The sequence below is a fragment of the Crocuta crocuta genome, unplaced genomic scaffold (genome assembly GCF_008692635.1).
Source record: "Crocuta crocuta isolate KB4526 unplaced genomic scaffold, BGI_CrCroc_1.0 scaffold556, whole genome shotgun sequence".
NCBI classification, from domain to species: Eukaryota; Metazoa; Chordata; class Mammalia; order Carnivora; family Hyaenidae; genus Crocuta; species Crocuta crocuta.
In genome coordinates this window covers 6,605,140-6,627,522 of record NW_027527436.1, presented here as the reverse complement: position 1 = coordinate 6,627,522, position 22,383 = coordinate 6,605,140, and the positions used below count along the sequence as shown (strand labels likewise).

Below are 22,383 nucleotides of genomic sequence, written 5' to 3'. Positions count from 1 at the left end.
TCAACACTTAACTGACTGAGCCACCCAGGCGCCCTGACTGATGGTTTTAAGCTCAGACACTTTGCTTGAAAAAGTATACAATCAGGGCCCAGGGGACAATCTGTGGCTGTCCCCTGAGCCCTGGGACCTTTGGACAACCCCGACTGCACATGCTAAAAATGACAAGTGGCGAAGCCTCTGGGACTCGTGGGCAGCGCTGGACAAGACCTCAGGAGCCGGGGCATCTGAAGCCCTGACAGGGTCCTACAGACGGGAAGGAAGCCCAGGCGCGAGGCCGAAATCCCCCGCATCTGACTCGTGCAGCAGGTGCCCTAGTCTCACTCCCAGACCTGAGAGGCTGCGGTCACCCTGAAAAGCTCCAGCCCCCGCTTATTGCCCAGCCCTGAGGTCTGGCTGGTGTAGCCTCCACTCACGGCCTGTCCGCCTGGCCAGGGGGCTGCCACTGCTGAACCAAGTCCATCCGACATGAACGAACAGAGACCAACTCTCGAGACTGGCCCTGTGTCCACCCCACCCACACCCCCGCCCCCCAGTTAGATTAATTCCGCTTTTATATTTCTGATGCTCTGATACCCTGGGACCTTGCCGGTGCGGAAGGAACCGCCCGTTCAGGTGCAGTCAGTTCCTACAGGCTGTAAACAGCTCACCTGCAAGGGCACCTTCCGTGCGGATATCGGTCAATCCGGAGCCCCACCCCCGGCCTCCTGCCCCGTCTGCTTTTACACTCCAGGCCCGTCACCCTGCCAGAGTCACTCAGGGCCAGGCCAACCTGGGCCAGGCAATGCCCCAAGGCCGGCCGAAAGACTCGAACTAGCCAGTCCTAGAGCTGATGATCCTGCCGAGGCTGGTCCTTCCTGCGGAAACCATGTTAAAGGCCCTTGCTCGCATTCCCTTCGAGCTCCCACCCTCCCCCAGCCCACCTCCTGACCTGTGGCCCCCTATGACATGCCGAGCCTCCTGTTTCCAGGGATCTGTGAGTGTGTCCTTATCCATCACGGTCATGCCCACATCTGCCTGTCCAGGCGTACCTGGCAAATCCCAGGGACCCTGAAGACAGCACCCTGCCTCCCTCCCTCACACCTGACCACGGGACTGATCCCAGCCCGGGACACACCTGTTAAGTACTTCCTTTACTGGGGCGCCTGCCTGGGGCACTCAGCTGCGGAAGCCTCAAACTCTTGATTTTGGCTCAGTCACCATCTCAGGGTTCGTGGGACTGAGCCCTGCGCTGGGCTCCGTGCTGACAGTGCGGACCTGGCTTGGGATCCTCTCTCTCTCTTGCTCTTGCTCTCAAAATAAATAACGCAACATTTAAACAAATATTTCCTTTACGAAACTCATCACCTACTATACAAATTGTAGTAAATAGACAGGGTGCCCAGAGGAGCCTGCGGAGCATCAGGTCGGCTGCGGGCCCCCGGGGCCCCCAGACAGCGCACCTGCAATCGTGCAGCTTGTTCGAAGAAGGCAGCTTGCTGGGCAAAGCCAGTGGGCCCATGCCCGGGGCCCTGAGGGTCAGGCGGTCCCCCTCGCAGGCGATGGACACCAGCACCAGGCGAGGCTCCTGCCGGGCAGTGACCATGTGCCCGTCTTCCTTAATCACCAGCCAAAACCTGCCAAGAAACAGACAAGAACACGCTCAGAAAAGCCTCTTCCAGGGGTGCCTGGGCGGCTCGGTCAGTAAATTGCCCTACTTTGGCTCAGGTCATGATCTCCCGGTTCGTGAGCTGAAGCCCCGAGTCAGGCTCTGTGCTGACAGCTCAGAGCCTGGAACCTGCTTCGGAGTCTGTGTCTCCCTCTGTCTCTGCCCCTCCCCTGCTTATGCTCTGTCTCTCAAGAATGAATAAATGCTTTAAAAATTTTTTTTTAAAAGAAAAGCCTCTTCCGCCTTCTCAAGGGCTGTCCTCTAGCTTTCTATTTCATCAAAACCATCCCCCTGCCCGCGCTCAGGATGCAACCATTTTTTTTCCAGACAATTATCCAGATCTGGCTGAGTTCTTTAGGTCCAAAAGGTGGTGCCCCCAAAAGGAACTTGTCTGCAAGACACAGCCCTGGGAGAGAACATCTGGCCAACGTCTGAAAATCCCCAGTTCTCGGGGTACCTGGGTGGCTCAGTTGGGTGAGAGTCCGACTTTGGCTCAGGTCATGATCTCGTGGGTCATGAGTTCAAGCCCCACATCGGGCTTGCTACACGGAAGCTGTTGTTAGCATGCAGCCCACTTCAGATCCTCCATCCCACTCTTTCTGCCCCTCCCCTGATTGTGGGTTCATGCATGCGCTCACACTCTCTCTCTCAAAAATAAACATTTTAAAAAAAGAAAGAAAGAAAGAAAGAAAGAGGGGGGTCTGGGTGGCCTGGTCAGTTAAGCGTCTGACTTCGGCTCAGGACATGACCTCACACGGTTCATGGGTTCGAGCCCTGCGTCGGGCTCTGTGCTGACAACTCAGAGCCTGGAGCCTGCCTGGGATTCTGTGTCTCCCTCTTTCTCTGCCCTTCCCCTGCTTGTGCTCTGTCTCTGTCTCTCAAAAATAAACAAATAAATTCTAAAAATAATAATAATAATAATAATAATAAAAAGCTAATGAAAATCCCCAGTTCCAAAAATCCAGAAAATGAGGCTGGTTTAGGGGCCTTCCCTTCACTGCTTAGGTAATTATGATGCTTCATTTGGGGCTTTGCTTTCGTCAGAAACTTCCCCACATCTGTTCAACACTCCTCCGAGGCCCTGGTCGAAGCGAAATGTCTTCTAGGTCTTTCCGCCGTGGAACCAGATGGGGCCAAAACTGCTGGCCCACATCATCTAGAATCCTAGACAGATTCTTGTTCTTTTTGTGATTCCAAAGGATGCAAACAGGCCTCCACTCTGATTGACCTGCCGTGGCCCGCAGATCTGACGTCAGGAGACCCCCAACAGCCTTTCCTCCTTGTCCACATGTTCTGATTCAGAGAATGAAAATTCCCACAAACCACGAGTTAGATCAGAACTCTGACTCACCTACAGAGAGCCTGCTCTTCCAGGCTCGGTTTCCACACTGCATCCTATCTAGGGGGGGAACAGGTAAGCTGGAAAGGGGAAGGGAGCCCGGACTGGGGGGTCGCTTATGCCTTGATCTACAGCAGAGCGTATGTTTTGGCTTACACCACACGCACTCTTTGATTACTTAAAAAAAAAAAAATTTAAAAAGCATTCTGCCCCCGCTAAAGAGAGTAAGTTTCATTACCCCCCTTTTTAAAAAATTTTTAATGTTTATTTAATTTTTAAGAGAGACAGAGTGTGGGAGTAGGGGAGGGGCAGAGAGAGAGAGACACACACACACAGAATCCAAAGCAGGCTCCAGGCTCCGAGCCATCAGTACAGAAACCGACGCACGGCCTGAACCCACAAATAGCGAGATCGTGTCCTGAGCCAAAGTCAGATGCTTAACCGACTGAGCCCCCCAGACACCCCTCAATACCCATTTTAGACAGAACACAAGTGCAGCGGGTGAGGAACTCTGCGGGCAGTGATGGGTGAGCAGCAGCTGAAAGCTGGGGCTTTCCAAAAGTGAGCAGGATAAAAAAGGGCAGCGCCTTCCAGAAGGAGGGGCGGCTCCTCTAAGGGAAACATTTCCAAATTCGACTGGAACCAGGTGGGAACCGGCACAAACCTGATGAGGATGTCTGATCTCAGAGTGCAGCCCAGTCCCTGCCCTCACCTGACCCTCGCGGCGTCCCTTCCCTCTGGCAGGCACCCGTGCCCAGCTAACCGGCACGCGTGCTGGCGTCGGGAACGGCCGTGGAGGTATGACCATGCAAAGGCATCCTAGGAACTGTCTGGCTCTCCCATCCCGGAGCTGGCGGTGCTGGACAGAGGCAGGCGCCCATCCCTCGGAGAAGCCTCCTTTTTCCCTCCGGGTGTCTGGTTCCCAGGGTTGACTGGCCTGCTCACCTCTGCAGTTTGTGGCAAGGGAATTCCTGCTACTTGTTACAGCTCGTTCCCTCGGGGCTGGGCCCTGCTCCTACGTCCAGCCCCATCCCTGTGTGCGGACCTCTGGGTGACCCTGCTCTGGTCACCTCCCCCACAGCCTGCGCCCTGAACTTCAACATGTCTTAGCACCAACCGAGACTCCCTCTGAGATCTGCTCACAAACCAGGCACGTGTCCCAACAGGGGTCTGCTCGTTACTTCTGCCAGGGAGTCGCTGGCTGGGCTGNCGGGATGGGACAGAGACACCAATACAAGATAAAACGTTCCTGCCTGTAACACACCCCAACCAGCCTGGTTATCCCATCCACTGGGGTAACGACTTGTGTCATCTCTTGCATACAAGTGATGTCCCGTGAATGAACGATTATCTCTGTTCTGCCAGATCTGAAAGAAAGTTAAGTCTGGAATGTGGATTTTTCATGACCAAGTTGTCCCAAAACGAACACCTTCTTTTACACATAAAACGTGAGTGCGGGATGTGAGGATCAGTGCAGAGGCCAGAGCTCAAATTCTCAAAAAAAAGACAGCAGTGCCCTGAATGGTCACAGAAGTGGGGGAGCAGAGCCCAACAGCTGGAAAACCTCGTTTCTAAACTTAGAAACTGGCCTGGGAGCAGAAGTGCCTGAGCCTGAAAAAGGGGTGGAGCGGGAGGGGGAAGGGATCCCGATACACCAGGAGGGTAAAGCCAGGAGGAAATGACCCTCGGGATGATAAGTTAGAGACCTCATTTCTCAGGAGATTATAGTCTGTGCAGAAAACATAAAGGGCTGCCTTCAGAAGGGGTAGGCAGACTTAAAAAAGACTGAGTCGTGTATGTCCACAAGGCGTGCGGGACTTACAAGGTCAAGGAGCGCAGCCAACCCTCCCACTGTCTGTGCCAATCAGGCAACACCAGCGTTCTGTTGGTGGCCTCTGAACCAGCTCAAAGTTCAAACCAGCTCAAACCGGCCAAACATTCACAGCTCCGTTCAGGGCTTAGAACAAAACAGTTCTAGAAACCTGAGACCACAGAGCCCTTTAGAGAGGAAGAACCCCCGAGTCTTAGGAGGGTTCCAAAGACACAGGCTCAAAATGGAATGAAATACAAGAGGTCTTTTCCTGAGTTGCCGGCTAGGAGTAGTTCCATTATGCAAGTCTTAGGTAGAGAGAACAGCGGTCATTTGGCAGAGTTCTTTCTATCTTGCTTTCGAGTTTCAATTATCCTTCGATAAATAAAACCTAGATTAAATAGGGTCATTGAAAAAAAAATAAAAATAAAAATAAATAGGGTCATTGAGATCAAGTCCAACCTCTTTCTTTTGTAAATGACCAAAAAAAAAAAAAAAAGAAGAAGAAGTCCAGAGAGGTCAGGTGACTGTGGCTGAGGCTCCGAGCAACCTTTGCTCTTTTAAATCACACTGGCCTCGGAGAAAGCACATGACTGCTGCACTCAAAGAGATCTGAGTTCAAATCCCTCCAGGACATGACTGTTTTGTGATCTTGGGTGAGACGCTCTTCCTTCTGATCTTGTTTTGTTTTTTTATTTGCAGAGTGGAGATAATATCTAGCCCACAAGACTGTGCTGAGGTTTGCACAAGATCATCTACGTGACAGGGTTCAGCTCAGGGTCTGAGGCATCCGATGCACTGAATCAGTGTCCCACTGCCTTGCCCTGCCTCACCCCAGTCCCTACACCCCGCCAACCCACCCATCCCCGAGCATTCATTGTTCAAAACAAAGGAAAGCTGGCGCAGGTCCATGTATGTTAGGAGACCCACAGAAGCAGAGAGGCAAAGGATAACCCCCTTCCTTCCACAAGAGCAATAATCACAGCAAAGCAGTGACAATCAAAAGTGGGAAAATAGTTATTAGATGATCAGAAGAGACACAGATAGGAACTGAAGATCTCTCCTGAGAAATTACTTCAGCTCTTCAAGCGGGGAAGGCAGTTAGGATAAGGCCATTCTCGGGGCGCCTGGGTGGCTTAGTCGGTTAAGCGTCCGACTTTCGCTTAGGTCATGATCTCGCGGTTTGTGGGTTCGAGCCCCGCGTCGGGCTCTGTGCTGACTGCCAGCTCAGAGCCTGGAGCCTGTTTCAGTCTGTGACTCCCTCACTCTCTGACCCTCCCCTGCTCACGCTGTCTCTCTCTCTCCTAGAAATAAATAAAACATAAAAAAAAAAAAAAGGATAAAGCCATTCTCTCTGGACGTGCGGCATGAGAATCTGCTCCTCCCTGTTTCTGAAGTGTGTCTAGTACCACTACCTAAAGTCTTCCCAGCACTAAGAAGGCTTTTCTAATCCATCACGCTTGAATAAGCTGTAACCATGTTCCTCTCCTTAATGGCCTCAGACACAACCCACACAATCACAGCATCAGATTCTCCGGAGGGAATTTTAAACATGACTCAAGTTGGCTTCACTCTTGGTGATTCCGATTCCATAGGTCTGGGATGGGACTCTCAGGAAATTAACATTTTAAAAACCTCTCCAGGATTAGAAATCTGGAAGGAGGTGGATGGAAACTCCCCCAAGAGTTACATGGTCGGCATATACACGTTTCTCTAGGACAAGCTGAAGTTTCTCAAAGCTGTGAGAGTCCACATTCGTTGAAGAAGACAGCTGTCTTCAGAGAACAGTGAATCCGTACGTCCTAGAGGGAACTCAGGGCAGCAGACGGCCGCTGCTAGAAGATTCCTTGAACGGTCACCTTGCAAACCTCCTCCTCCCTAACAGAGACGACCACACCAAAACCATCCCAGATAGGAAGGCATCTTAACTGTAACAAACCAAAGAAGGGGATTCTAGGGGCGCCTGGGTGGCTCAGTCGGTTAAGTGTCCGACTTCGGCTCAGGTCATGATCTCACGGTTTGTGGGTTCGAGCCCCACGTTGGGCTCTCTGCTGACAGCTAGCTCAGAGCCTGGAGCCTGCTTCAGATTCTGTGTCTCCCTCTCTCTCTGACCTTCCCCTGCTCACGCGGTCTCTATCTCTCAGAAATAAATAAATAAATATTAAAATAAAAAAAAAAAGAAGGGGATTCTGTTCTTCCTTGTTCACTCTTTCTGGGGTTTGGCATCTCCACCATTGAGCGAACCTTCCAGATAGCCTGCCTAATTCTGTGTCAATGAGTATGTTTCTGTAGCCCCTCCTTTGGGATGAGTTAAATGACAGAATACCTTTCTCTTTTCTGAAAGAGGAGAAATGATATCTCTACGTGCCAGTCCTTATGTGGGCGGAGACTTTACCCAAAGTTCTTCCTGAGGACCACTCTGCCTCTGGAGAAAGGGGACACACTTCCCTTCGTGGCCAATATTACATTTGCAGCCCCAGACGCTCTCTCCCCAACGCAAAAACTTCCCTCTGCTCACTACTTATAAAAGCAGGTCAAGTCTGGGGCGCCTGGGTGGCTTAGTNAAAAAAAAAAAAGAAGCAGGTGAAGTCTCCCCACCTCCTGGGTCCTCTGGGCACCTTCCCAGGACAGGAGACTGTGAGGAGCCAACTCCAGCAAGCCCAGAGCCAGCGGCCTTGAACTAGGCTGGTTTCAGCGTTGCTGCAGTCCAACCACGAGTGCTCATAGCACTTGATTGTCTACTACTGTGCTACAGACTTAAGATAGAATCAGAAAGTTTAGAACTGGCAAGAGATTTGGGAGACGACCAGGTCAGACCCCGTCCTTCTACAGAGGAGGAACCTCGCATCTAGAGAGGGGCAGAGGGTTGCCCCTATCGACCTACCTACGACCTTTCCGAATCTGACCCAGGCAGGAACTGACCTTCCCGGGTAAAGGATCAAAGGCAAAGCGTCCAACAAGCAGGCCAGGAAAGGCGGGAGGCGAACCTCTACCCTCCTTCCCGCGAGCGGCCCCCACCCGATCCCTGGCAGGTCGGCTTTACCTGTCCCGCAGGTGGCCGCAGCGCAGCCCCAGGGCCGTGCACTCCGCGGTGCTCACCGCCACCCCCTTGCAGGACTTGACCGNCTGCGCCGCGACGGTCGCCGCGCAGGACCACCCCTCGGGCCGCTCACCCGCTCTCCACGCCCCCTTCTCGCGCGGCGCCTCGGCCGCGTGACCGCGCGCTGCGAGCTGAACCCGGGAAGCAAACCGCGGGCGGGGGGACGCGAGGTTTTGAAACGTTTAGCAACTACTTCCCGGGCCTCCCGACCCGCTCCCTGGAAACCTCTGCGCCCACAGGAGACCCAAGGTCAGCGTGGCCTCCGGCAGGATGAACCAGGTCCCCGGGGACCCAGCCCCCTCCCGCGGCCCCCCACCTCCAATAAAATGCCTGCCCCAGAGCTCCCTGCTGCAAGGACGCTTCACCGCTTGTTCCAGCCAACGTCTGAGGATACACCGCTGACCTCCTTGTTCTAGAACATTCGCTCAGAAGGGCTCACAAGTATGAATCCCTCCTCTGTCCCTCTGAGATGCGCATGTATCTTCTGCAACTCGTAAATCTCTTTCTCAAGGATCTGAGAGCCTTTCTTTGGAAAGACAGTCGTCGAGAAGGACCGGGTCTGTCTCCCGGTCTCTGTGAGAGGATGGAATCCTGTCTTCAGTACTTGCCGGTTGGCAGACACAGGGGCCTGACCACGTTTCCACCCACCAGCCTTTTATCATTTTGCACTTGAGCTCCGCACACCACCACCTTCTTCCTTGAACCTGCGCAGGCGCCTCTGCCCAAATGGCGTTGGATCTCAGCCCTTTCCCCTCCTGTCACTAGTTACTGAATACAGTTTGGTTTATGTCCAGCTGCAGTTCATCTTGACCCCCTCCATTCATGCAGGCTATTTAGTGAACAGAGGAGTTTCTTAGACTAGTTCAGGTTTGAGGCTGTTTATTTAAAAAAAAAAAATTCCTAAATTGTGGCACAGTTCTGGGAACATTTAAGAAGGTAACCATGAGCCACCTCCCAAATCCGAATCAGTCACCTTCTGCGGCCGAGGACCACCTTCCAGGGCTGGAAGAGGCTGGAGGAGGAAGGGAGGGGAGGACACAGACGCCCTTCCATGTTCCTTGTGAAAGTCCAACCCAACCTGAATTTCATCCCCCCCAAAACATATATCTAAATAAAACACAGTTGATTAGAGTACCTACCCAGGAAGCAGAGTTTTTTTTAGAAAAAAGAGTCTAAAAGGTGAATGTCGCCCTTGCCCAGCCAGCTCCCGTCCCCCCTTCCCCCAACAGGAGGTTGGGTTCCCAGCAGGCAACAGAAACATTAATTGGGGCCACTCCGCAGTCCATCTCTCCTGGGAAGACGTGCAAATCAGATGACCAGAGTGCGATGATAATCAACCAACTCATATGGCAAATCTTATGGGTCAGATAAGCTAAAATGTAGTAGCCACTTCAAAATCTCAACAGTTGAATAAAGTACAAATTTATTTCTCCCTTAGATCCCAATTCAGGGCAGGCCAACAATGGAGCCCTACTCCATGTAGCCATTTAAGGACCCAGGCACCTTCTGGGTTGTGGCTCTCCCTCATCTAGACACTGGACGACCTTCCCATTCAGCCAGTGAAGGGAGAAAGAAAACGAAGCTCTTGCGTGGGAGGTTTTAACATTTATTTTTAAAATTTCTTTTGAAAGACCGAGCACTTTCGGTCTTTCTGTGTCCAGAAACCCGAAGCAGGCTCCAGGCTCTGAGCTGGCTGTCAGCACAGAGCCGGACGCAGGGCTCAAACCCACGAACTGTGAGATCATGACCTGAGCCGAAGTCAGACACTTAACCAACTGAGCCACCCAGGCGCCCCTATGTGACAGGTGTTATGCTGGGTGGTCCTGGAAGCGGCGCNCCCACGAACTGTGAGATCATGACCTGAGCCGAAGTCAGACACTTAACCAACTGAGCCACCCAGGCACCCCTATGTGAGAGGTGTTATGCTGGGTGGTCCTGGAGGTGGCGAACGGCCCTTCCACTCACAGGCGTTAGCCAGAAGCCAAGCACACAGCCACATGAGTAGAGAGGCGGAGAGGCTCGACGGCGTGCAGGCTGTTCACGACAGGTGTTGTGTAGCTGAATAAGGGAGGGAGGGGGGGATACGAAACCTAGTCGATCTGTTCCCAGCAAGCGGAGATGAATCTGGAACTGATAATGCTAACAATCCCTACCCATGCTGGGGCAATACTCAGAGCCCCTTTTGGAGAAAAGCCCCCTCGGGATTATTTCTATACAAATGTGCTATTACATGTGCTTCCTGCATTGAGTGAATCCCTCTTTACTACGCTGGCCATGAAACCAGAAGTAACAATAAGGCTACCAACCATCAGTGAAGTGACTTGATCCAAGACCTTACGTAATAAGGAAAATCCTTACTGGCTAGCACGCAGCGGCCCAGTTAGAGCTCTAGGAAATTAGAAATGGGAGGTGCACGCAGGAAAGGAGGTCACTGAACAATTCCCAGCAGCCCCATGTTTCTGAGCAGTGATTTCTCGGGCTCACTGTGCCCCACTCTGCTCAAATCCTTTTCTGTCTTCCTCCCCGTCTCAAAACTCCTGCTTCCAGATTTGGAGCCATAGAAGGCATCAGAAAAGGCTTCCTCCCTCCCATGCCCCTAAATGTACACACTTTCATTCACCCCTTTCGTGCACACATCTCCTTTTGCTCCTGCTCAGTGGGTCGGATGTCCTTTCTGCTGCCCAAGGCTCACTGAGCCCTCACGCCTGGGATCCAATTTCTGCCCTGGGATCTACTGACTCAGCATCACCTTCTCTCCCGAGCCTTCAAGCTCTTTCTCTCATTGATTCAACATGCCGCAACGTTTAACCACACTGAAGGAGTTTCCATCCTTTCCAACACTCCCTGATCTATCCCCTTCTCCTTCTCTTTACAATCACACTTTTGGATGGGTTGTCTACACACCCTGTCTTTCTCACCCCTCACCTATTATTCCAAATAATACGGTTTCCATCCTCACAGTGGCCTGACCTGCTCCTTACCAAGCCAAAGTGCATGTCCCTCACCTCTCTGTTCTGTTTTCATAGGACCCTATAGTTGGGTTTTGCCCCCATGATCCCTATCTCTCTTTCATCCCAACTTACAATTTATGAATATTTCAAGCCTACAGAAAAGGGGCGCCAGGTTGGCTCAGTCAGTGAAGTGTGCAACTCTTGATCTCGCGGTCGTGAGTTCAAGCCCCACTCTGGGTGTAGAGATGTCTTAAAAAAATCTACAGAAAAGTTAGAAGTATGATACAACTACCTTCCTCTAAATTCTTCCTCTAAATTATATTAATCCTTCATCTAAATTATATGTGTTTGGGGCACTTGGCGGACTCAGTCGGTTAAGCATCCAACTTTGGCTCAGGTCATGATCTCATGGTCCATGGGTTCGAGCCCCACATTGGGCTCTGTGTTGACAGCTCAGAGCCTGGAGCCTGCTTTAGATTCTGTGTCTCCTTCTGTCCTTGCCCTTCCCCAGTCATACTCTGTCTGTCTCTGTCTCTGTCTCTCTCAAAAATAAAACAAAAAAAAAATTATAAATTATACATGACTAACTTGCCACATTTGTTTCTCTTTATCTCTCTTTCTCTCCCTGTATGTATCTATATTTCCTAAAACATTTGAAAATGGGTTGCAGAAACCATGAGAGACTCTTGAATGCTGACAAAAACTGAGGACTGATGGATGTGGGGGGGAAGGGGGATGGGCATGGAGGAGGACACTTGTGGGGATGAGCACTGGGTGTTATGTGGAAACTAATTTGACAATAAACTATTTGTAAAAAAAAAAAAGAAAAGAAAATGGGTTGCAGATATCATGACATTCATTGTTAAGTATTTGACAATAACAAAACTTTCTTAAAAATATGAAGATAGGGGTGTTAAACATAGAAATATTTGTATTCCTGTATTTGCATATTTGGTAGCTGAAATATTTGTAATACTTAAGTGAATTTACTATATGAGAGAATAGTGGGGAATGTTAGAATTTCTAAAAGATTAGGGGAGGTCGTGGGGCGATGGGTAAACTAGGTGATGGGTATTGAGGAGGGCACTTGTTGTGATGACTATGTATGGAAGTGTTGACGTTGTATGGAAGGGATGAATCACTAAATTCTATACTGGAAACTAATATTACATTGTATGTTAACTAGCTGGAATTCAAATAAAAACTTGGGAGGAAAAAGAATATCTAAAGGGTTAACCTTGAGATTCCAATTTAAGTTATGCACTGGCTTGCTCGATTAGCAAGCACTGGCTTGCTTAGATTTTTTTTGTGACTAAATATCATAACTAAAAAATGTCCTGGGGCACCTGGGTGGCTCACTCCGTTGAGCAGCCGATTCTAGATTTCAGCTCAAGTCATGGTCTCACAGTTTGTGGGATCAAGCCCCACATGGGGCTCTGCACCAACAGTAAGGAGCCTGCTTGGGATTCTCCTTCTCTCTCTCTCTGCCCCTCCCCCCCACTCTATCTCCCTCTCTCTCACTCACTCTCTCTCAAAATAAATAAATAAACTTAAAAAAGTGTCCTAGGTTTGTAAACATACTGGGAACTTAAAAATTCCCATATTTAGGGGCATCTGGGTGGCACAGGCGGTTAAGCGTCCAACTCTTGATCTCAGCTCAGGTTATGATCTCATGGCTCATGAGTTCAAGCCCCACAGTTGACTCTGCACTGATGGTGAAAGCCTGCTTGGGATACTGTCTCTCCTTCTCTCTGCCCCTCCTCTGCTCACACTGTGTCTGTCTCTCTCAACCAAATAAACTGAAAACAAAAAGTGTAAGGGAAATTTGGGGGCCCTTGGCTGGCTCAGTAGGTAGAACGTGTGACTCTTAACCTCAGGATTGTAAGTTTGTGCCCCACATTGAGTGTATAGATTACTTAAAAATCTTAAAAGAAAAGTTGAAGATTTTTTTTCAAAAATTTTATTTAGTTAACATACCGTGCAATACTGGTTTCAGGAGAGGAGTTCAGTGCCTCATCACTTATAGACCACCCCCAGCGCTCATCACCACACTGCCCTCCTCAGTGCCCCCCCACCCAGCCCATCCCTCCCCCACCTCCCTCCACCCACCTCCCTCCACCCACCCTCAGTTTGGTCTCTATCATTAAGAGTCTCTTGTGGTTTATTTCCCTCTCTCCTCTCCTCCCCACCCCCCGTCTTTCCATATGTTCATTTGTTTTGTTTCTTAAATTCCACATATTTGTGAAATCATATGGTGTTTCCCTTGCTTAAAGGAGATTTTTGAACTTGAAACTTAAGGAAGTAAAATGACAATTTAAAAAAAGTAGTCTCTTCTAGGGCTTCTGGGTCGTCGTACAAAATCTGTGCATAGGTGGGCTTTTGTGACACCCCAGAGTTGCCATACGTAAACTTTGTGTAAGAATCTGAATTAATATAATAGTAATGGTAGTGATCATAACACCTTGCGTTTTATAGGACTTTACAATTTATGTAGTAATCTGGCGTTCAGAGAGGCGGAGGCTGAAGCCAGAGAGAAAGTTTGCACGTTGCCCTGGGCAGGCTGGGGCATGGAGAAGATTCTAGAGACAGTGCGCTGTCCATCTAGAAAGTCCCCACTGGGACGATTAATCCAGGCAAATTCATCACGGTCCAGAATCTGCCTTTTAAAGTAGAAAGTCTAACTGTTCAGTATCCAGGGGCTGACTGGACTCAGGGACACCAGCCTTTGCTAAAAAGACTCACAGGAGACTGATGATGAAAACCTCCGCGCCATTTTACTCATTCTTAATAAGAAATGTCTCCACCCGCTTGCATGTCCTGTGACCAGTAGCGCCTCTTCCTCCCAATGAGGGTCGAACAGGGAGATCAACCAGCTTCTAGGGTTGCTTGTGTGTTAGGCGGGCGCCTCCTTCAGGCCGCCAGGAGGAGACACGTCCAGATTGTTAGAGGTGGAATTTTGGTGGGGACACCAGGGAGGTTATGCCTCAGCAGCCAAACGCCAGTCTCAGAACTTCTTGAGGCTGAGAGCTCATGTTTCTGGGACAAGCACAAGGGCCGGATTTCCGGGAGACAGCGACCTTCACTCCAGCCCTGTCGTGCGCTAGACTTTGGGCTTCAGTCTTTTTTTTTTTTTTTTTTTTTTAATTTTTTTTTAGGAGAGAGAGAGAGAGACGGCATGAGCATGAGCCGGGGAGGGTCAGAGAGAGAGGGAGATACAGACTCTGAAACAGGCTCCAGGCTCTGAGCTGGCAGTCAGCACAGAGCCGGACGCGGGGCTCGAACCCACGAACCGCGAGATCATGACCTAAGCGAAAGTCGGACGCTTAACCGACTAAGCCACCCAGGCGCCCCTGGGCTTCAGTCTTTGATAATGACTAGAGTCTCAGATCTCAAGGAGCCGGAAGCCTGTGAGGGGTCCATACCCCTAAACAGTCAGGGGAACTGGAAAGAGAGAGGAATAGGGGCTCCTGCAGTGTCACGCACAATGGGACCCCACTGCGACAAGAAAGCTGAGGCCAGGATCGCCAGAAACACTAACTGATGCAAGTGTCGCTGGAGAGGCTGACAGAGAACATTCTGAGGAGCTAAATGTGAAGAGCCAAAAATTAAGGCCTCCATTAAGAGAAACCTCGGGCTGCACGTAGCCCCAGTCCCAGGAAAAGCCTCAGGCTGTTCAAGGCTAAAGCCATCCTCAGACCGCCCTCAGTTCAGCTCATCAAAAAGAAAAAAAGAAACATTCCTATGGTCTGAGTCAAGGCTGGGAACTGCAGATACAAACTAGCCAATTTCTCACCGCTTGCCTGAACCCCACGTGGGCCCTTTGAACTCACCTCGTAATTGGTCATTTTCAAAGGATTCTCAAGTTATGATTGGGTCCCACCAAAAGTAATGAACACCTCACAGATACTGAATGGTCAAAACTGTTAACCATGGGTGCTGTACAATTGTAATTGGTGCTTACGTGATGATGCTATACGAACTGTAACACCCCCATCCCTTACTCCTTAAAAACCCTGTTCGCTATTGTTCTTCGCTTCACCTCGCTGCCGTGACACTGGTGAGCGGGTGAGCCCCTGCTCGAGCTTGTAATAAAGACCCTCTTGTACTTGCATCGGTGCCGGCTCCTTGGAGGTCTCTGGGACTTGCCATTCGGGCGCAACAAATGTAGTGCAGGCTGGAAAGTAAGGGGCAAAGCCTGGGTTTAGGGAGTGGGATGGGAATGTAAACAAACCCAGATGGCAGGAAGAATTTCACTGTGTGTAAAAGAACATGAACTTCATCCAGAGGATATTTAAAACCCAGTAACTATTTACTGGTAAGAAGAGAAAGTGAGTGGCTGTAAACAAGGGAGAGGTGGGAACTTTTCATTTGTGCCTACGTTGATACCTTTTGCGTTCTGAACCATGAAAATCATGACTTCTTCAAAAACAGTTCCAAAAATTCAAAAATAAAGTATCTTAGGGGAGTGCAGGCGGCTCAGTCGGTTAAGCGTCTAACTTTGACTCAGGTCATGATCTCACAGTTCGTGGTTTCGAGCCCCACATCAGGCTCTCTGCTGTCGGCGCAGAGCCCTCTCTCTCTGTCCCTCTCCCGTATGCTCTCTCTCTTTCTCTCTCTCAAAAATAAATAAACATTTTAAAAAGTATTTTACAGTGTATTTTTAAATTATCTTGCTTTCCATGAGCCTAGCTGTGTACTAAGCTCTGGGTGAGCAAAACAGACAGCAAACCTTCCCCTATCAGCTTCCAACCTCAGAGGTGTTTTTCAAAGCAATATATCTCATCAGAGACACAGCCCACCATTGGGTAGATTCCAATGTCAAAAGATATATAAACAAATCATTATTACTTATTATAATAAGCAAAGTGATTGTAATAGTAGAGATTTGGGTTTAGAGCTATGAAAGCACAGGTTGGGGGTAGGCAGTTTTTTATGCCTGAAGGCTTGAGGAAGTATCACATCATCCGGGTTTTGGTGAAGGGTCACCTGTAAACTGGGTTTTGAAGAATGCATAGGAGCTCGAAAAAATGGAAAAGAGAGGAAGCCCTTAAATAGGAATAGAACTTCCTGAAAAGGACTGAAATGGTTCTGGGGGAAGGTAGTTTTAGAAATAGTAGGAGGTGTGGCTATCAGGCAAGATGGGGCCAAATTGTGCCGGCTTTGCATGTTGAAGCGATTTCTTTCCTAAAAAGTACAAATATACCCCCATGGACATTGATATTCTGGAAGCTGGTGAATATGTACCTGATTTAGGATCAATTGATATTTTTCCCAAACAGCAGGAAAAAAAAACAAACCTTATGAACTTAATTTTTGTGTTTTGTATTTTTCTCCCCATAATTGTTACGGAAACCTCCCAGTTTCTCTTGGTTAACATAAGTGGTTGAGGAAAAAATCAGTATAACAAGCAAACATGGGAAATTCCAAAGCAAGTGAATAGCTTGCTTTTTTTTCCTTCTCTTTGTCAAACATGTTCACAGTCGTGATTTTTATATTTCATTGAAAAGATTTCCTTTACCGAGATTGTTCTTCGTTTATGTGTTGGGGTTAACCGTTATCACTGTTTGTCTCTTCCACAAAAATCAAGGCTTCCTGCTGGTTTGCAGCCCAAACTCTCCCCGACTGCTTATTTTCTTTGGCATATATAGTTGGGTTTTGGTTTTGGTTTTGGTGTTTTAATAGGGAAGTTTCTAGCTTGTCTTGAAAAGTGAAAATACCACGTAATGCGAAGTCTGTGTTCGGCTCGCCAGCAATCAGCGGGACCCGACTGGAACCTGTCCCTTTAGGCATCACCCCCCACGGCCCTGCCTCCCCCAGTTCAACCCCAAGGCCTTTGGGTTTGCTCTGGGTCTGCGAGGGGGTTCCACCAGGGGGCGCTGTGATCAGCGTTTTGGAGAGAAGGGCGGGGAGGAAGTGCCCGGAGCCGGTCCTACAAGCAGGGAAAGGAGGCCCTCCTTTCCTTCCTGGAAAGGAAGTCCTAAGGCACAACGTCCCTTGGCCCAGCACAGTGAAGGGTCGGGGAGTAAAAACCAGTTGCAGGCCAAGTATTTTTGAAATAGAAGGGGAGACACAAACCCACACTTTATATTACCCCTGACATTGGAATAATGCTTTGCAGTCAATAAACCGCATGTCAGAGACAGAATGTTACTTGGCCTCCCAGCAATCCTGGGTCAAAAATAGGAAAAGGTGGAGCGCCTGGGTGGCCTAGTCGGTTAAGCGTCCGACTTTCGCTTGGGTCGTGATCTCGCGGTTCGTGGGTTCGAGCCCCGCGTCGGGCTCTGTGCTGACTGCCAGCTCGGAGTCTGGAGCCTGTTTCAGTCTGTGACTCCCTCTCTCTCTGACCCTCCCCTGTTCACGCTGTCTCTCTCTCTCCTAGAAATAAATAAAATATTAAAAAAAAAATAGGAAAAGGTGTTATACCTGCATTAGCCAAGACGCTCCGAGTCCCCCGCCTCGCTCGCTAAGAGCACCCACCCAGCAAGGAAGAGGCAGGTTCCCTGGGTGGTCGCTTGCTTACACCTTCCTTGGTGGGTGGGGCGGGGGGAGACAAAGCTCTGAGTGAAGACACGGAGTCGAGAACGTGGCTAGAAAAGGGGAGTAAAGAATGGATGGGCCACAAGGAAGAAGCTGACCTGTGTCTGTCCCAGAAAACATCTCCCTCCTAAGATGGCCTTCCCCGTGCCGGGAGGGCCACCTGTATATCTCAGGCGCAATGGAATCTCAATTTATATTTTAAAAAATATTTTTTTTAATTTTTTTTGAGAGAGAGAGAGCGTGCACGAGCAGAGGAAGGGCGGAGAGAAAGGGGGACAGGGGATCCAAAGCAGGCTCTGCACTGACAGCTGCTAACACAATGTGGGGCTCGAACTTGCAGACCGCGAGATCATGACCTCAGCCGAAGTCCGATGCTCAATCGACTGAGTCACCCAGGTGCCCATCAGTTTATAGTTTACAGAGAGAGGATGCAAGGAGTTCGTTGGCCTCTACCTGTCTGCACGCAGGACACTGATGTCCCTTTGATGTCAAGGGCAAAGTTGTGGGGTTGCGCCAATGACACCGAGGCCCTCCTCACATGTGGCCAGTCTGGTCCTGGGTGAACCCCAGGGTCCCCAGTGGCCACGGCCAAACGTCTTTGCAGCTTGGAGTTTGAGGATGTTATCAGCCAGGATGCAGAATCCTACTTCCTCTTCGTTGTCGGCTGCTTTTTCTCTGCGTCTGTTTTCTTTGGCTGCTGTAGGGAGATTTGCTTTTCATATGAGCGGCATGTGCCCTGGTCAGAGTGAAGGACGAGAGCTGCAACACAATACAGTCACCTGGGAAGGGGCTTCCTTTCCAAACAGTCACAGCTCTTATATAGTAACGGCCCTCCAACCTCTCTCTCCACTCACTTCCCCAAGAAAACATTAGGCGAAGTGCCTCCTCGCCCAAGGAGAGCCTTGAAATAACCTGTTTCCCAGGCTCCCTTCCACTCTATTTATTTACTTAAATGTCAAAAGTCTTGAACATCTTTAGTAATTGCTGTGGAAATATTGGGGTTTGGAGCCGATCTCCAATACAAAATTCTTGACGCGTCTTTGGTGCAAAAAGGCGGTTTTACTAAAGTGCAAGACAGCACTGGTGGACAGAAAGAGCTGCAATGGCCGGTGACAGATGACTGATTATATTCTGTGCTTTCATGTTGGGAGCGAGTTTGGCACAGCACAAACCTCCAGGGTATTTTGGAAACAAGGTTTCCAGGGCCCTGGGGGCGGGGGCGGGGTAGCTATTGTTAGGAAAAGGTCATTTATTACTACAGGGTAAAACCTTAGTCCTGGAGAGCCTTCCGATGTAGAGGTACATCCGGGGGCCAGATGCTTGGAGGATAATTGCTAACATATTTGGGGGGTGGGGGGAGGAGAAAGGACATTTCTAAAGGAACTTTTATATGTTAAAGTAGACTTACAGGATCCTGGGACCTTTTGCCATTAGCAAAGTGTCCAAGGCAGCTAAACTCCTTGGGGAAGGTCACTCAGCCAGTCTTGGACTCATCAATGCGTTGTAAGTTGTTAGGAAATTTAATGCTTTTCTTTTGCCTTTTGTTTCCCATATCAGTCAACATGATCAAAAACTAATGGCACAGGTACAATCTACTCTACGACACTTGGGTTGCAAGCGCTGTCATATTCTTTCTTTTAATTAAGATGCAATTCACAGGGGCTCCTGGGCGGCGCAGTCAGTTAGCCGTCCTACTCTTGATCTTGACTCGGGTCGTGATCTCATGGTTCAGTTCGGGAAATCAAACCCCGTGTTGGGCTTTACGCAGACAGCGTGGAGCCTGCTTGGGATTTTCTCTCTCCCTCTCTCTCTACCCCTCCCCTGCTTGCATGTACACACGTGTATTGAACTCTTGCTCCCAAAATAAATAAGTAAGCTTCAGAATGAAGCAAATTTTTTTTAAAGGTGCAGTTCATATAGCATAGAGATAACTGTTTTAAGGCATACAATCTAGAAACCAATATTGCATTGTATACTCACTAAAATAAATTTAAAATAAATAAAGTGTACAATCCAGTGGGTTTTAGTAAGGTTCCCTCTATCCCATTCCAGAACATTTCCATCACCACGAAACAGAAGCCCCACATCTTTCCTCCACCTCCATTCCCTGGCAACCACTGGGCTCTCTGTCTTCATGGATTTTGCTGTTCCGACCATTCCCTATTAATGGAGTCCCACAACATGTGGCTTCTCTGTTTGCTTTTTTCATGTAGTAGAATGTTCCCAGCGTCCGTCTGGATTGTGCCGTGTGTCAGGACTTCTTCTTTCCTGTGAAGGAGTAAGATTTCATTGTATGGATATGCCACATTTTTGTCTATCTATTCATCAGTTTCCACGTTGGGGTATTATAAATAATGCTGTTATAAATATTTGTGTATAAATTTTGTGGGAACATATGTTTTAGATTCTCGTGGATATATTCTGGGGTGGCATTAGTGGGTCCTTTGGTCACTCTAACTTTTTTGAGGAACCGCCAAGGTTCTCCACGGTGGCTGCCCCATTTTACATTCCCACCAGCAGTGCGTGAAGTTCCCTTCCATCCCCTCCCCCTGGTTTTACTAAGATATACTTAATGTATAACATTGTATTCGTTTAAGGTATACAACGTAATGATTTGATATATGTAAATTGTGAAAAGATCATAATAAGTTAACATCAATCACCTCATATTTAAAAAAATAACACCTAGGGGCGCCTGGGTAGCTCAGTTGGTCAAGCGTCCGGCTTCGGCTCAGGTCACGATCTCACCATTGGTGGGTTTGAGCCCCATGTTGGGCTCTGTGCTGACAACTTGGAGCCTGGAGCCTACTTTGGATTCTGTTTCTCCCTCTCTCTCTGCCCCTCCCCTACTTGCGCTCTGTGTGTCTCTCTCCCTCACAAAAATGAATTAACATTGGGGTTCAGCTGGTTAAGTGTCCGACTTCAGCTCAGGTCATGATCTCACGGTTTGTGGGTTTGAGCCCTTCGTCAGGCTCTGTACTGACAGCCAGCTCAGAGCCTGGAGCCTGTTTCAGAGTGTGTCTCCCTCTCTCTCTGACTCTCCCCTGCTCATGCTGTCTCTCTCTCAGAAATAAATAAAACATTAAAAAAATTTTTTAAGATGAATTAACATAAAAAAATCTACTCTCTTAATGGGGCTCCTGGGTGGCTCAGTGGATTGAACATTTGACTCTTGATTTCAGCCCAGGTCATGATCTCACGGTTGGTGAGCTCGAACCCCACTCAGCCTGCTTGGGATCCTCTCTCTACCACTTCCCCCCACACATTAAAATAAAGAAAGTGTTGTTTTTTTTTTTAAAGATCTACTCTCTCAGCAACTTTCAAATAGACAATACAGTGTTCTTAACCACAGTCAGCATGCTGTATGTGACATCCCTGATGTAGTTTTGCGGGGTGACAGTGGGGCTCATGGAGTCCAGAGCCTACTGCCAAGAAAGAATTCTTGAAGATGTCTTTGGTGCAAAAAGGGGATTTTATTAGCACGTGGGGACAGGACCTGGGCGCAGGAAGAGCTACCCTTGGCTCTTGAGGAGAGACTGGTTATGTACTATGGAGTTGGGGGAGGTAAAGTCCAGGGGAAGTTTCCAGCGAGATTTTCATATGCTAAAGAAGACTCATCAGATACCAGAGGCCTAGCTGTTGTCAGGCTAAGGTTGTTCTTCCCTCTAGCAAAGCCCTGACATGAAGATGGTAGGGAGTCCCTGGAGAAATGGTTTACTCTGCCTGCCTCAAGTGTTTGTCAATGGGCTACAGGTTATAAGGAAATTTAGTTACATCTGCCATTACCTTCAGCCTTTGTTTCCCGCATCAATCGCCACAACTTATTTACCCTAAGACTGAAAGTTTACACCTTTTGACCACTCTTCTTTTTATCCCTTATCATTCAAGGTCTTTTTCCTGCATTCTCAACGCAGGCAATCAAGGGTTGTTTAGATGGTCTTAGACGAACTCACAGTTAAAGATGTTAAAATCAGACACACTGAAGTGGTGAGGACAGATTTCAATCAGTTGTAGCTACTGCAACAAGGGAAAGGGTCCAAATAAACCCACCTCCACTGCAATTTGTACGGAGGTGACTGGGCATTTCAAGAGGAGGGTGATAGAGCGCTGGTCGGGGACGTGAAAAGTTACAAGGTGGGAAAGGGGGTTGGTCCGTGTGAAACGCACGGAGTTCGCTAACTGGAGCCCATCCCATCTGAGCAAGGCTCCTGCGGTCCCACAAACACCGCGACCCAGCAAGAGCCCTGCCTTCACGTGTTGGCTGGAGCAGACAGCAAATTCTTGGCAGCCTAGACCTTTCTCGGGCAGGCACTCTACAGGGAGCGAGGGTCATCCCAGGGATGGAGATTTGAACTCTTACAAACTATGTTAGTGTTTGTTAAAGTCTTTTTAGGCCAAGGTTGAGGCTAATCAGGTCAGAGGAACCTGGGGGCANGGGGGGATCTTTCTCTAGAACTTTCCATTTTTCACGTTTCCGTCCAAGTATAACCATGAAACACAACACTGCTACCATCAACTAATTTACAAGAAAATTAGGTTCAACGCATCCTGCTCTAGAAATTCCATCAACATACTAAGGAGCTCACGGATAGCACTGCTTGCCTGTGGAAATGGAGCCAGAGTTGTACGTTTTCACGGATACTGAGTGGGAATACAGAACTCAGATCTTTATAAGCACGATCCTTAATCCTCACAACCGGAAGTAAGTTCGTCTGGATGAGGTGCTATAAGAGTTGTTGCTGTAAACAGGAGTCCCGGCTGATGTGAGATTACAACTTCTAACAAAGAGGCTTTGGGGAAGGAACGCTCTTGGGCGGAGAACACTGCTTTTTAACCAAACTCCACAGCTGCCACTATTTAAAGTTTTTCATCACAAATGGAAAACCAAATAAACTCCCTTGCTTTGGATAAACCACTGGCGCCTTTGACAGTGTGAAAAATGTTTTTCTTTTGCTGTCTCTCCTTCAATAAGCAGAATGGGGAGGAAGTGGATTTAGTGAT

The 22,383-nt window shown here is 48.9% G+C and overlaps 1 protein-coding gene across 2 annotated transcripts in view; it reads right to left on the bottom strand.

The window, feature by feature from the left end:
• The window catches only part of MTARC2 (mitochondrial amidoxime reducing component 2), a 32,534-nt gene extending 24,621 nt beyond the window's left edge, over positions 1-7,913 (bottom strand). The window contains exons 1-2 of one of the 2 annotated variants that reach the window (XM_077759609.1): positions 7,838-7,913; positions 1,440-1,613 (exon numbers count right to left, since the gene is read on the bottom strand). In XM_077759609.1, the coding sequence (XP_077615735.1) occupies positions 1,440-1,582 (143 nt within the window). In that variant the 5' untranslated portion in view covers positions 1,583-1,613; positions 7,838-7,913. Of the gene's footprint in view, positions 1-1,439; positions 1,614-3,696; positions 3,720-7,837 lie in introns of those variants that run through there. The other variant, XM_077759614.1, reaches the window with a different exon arrangement.
• Positions 7,914-22,383: the final 14,470 nt, after the last annotated feature.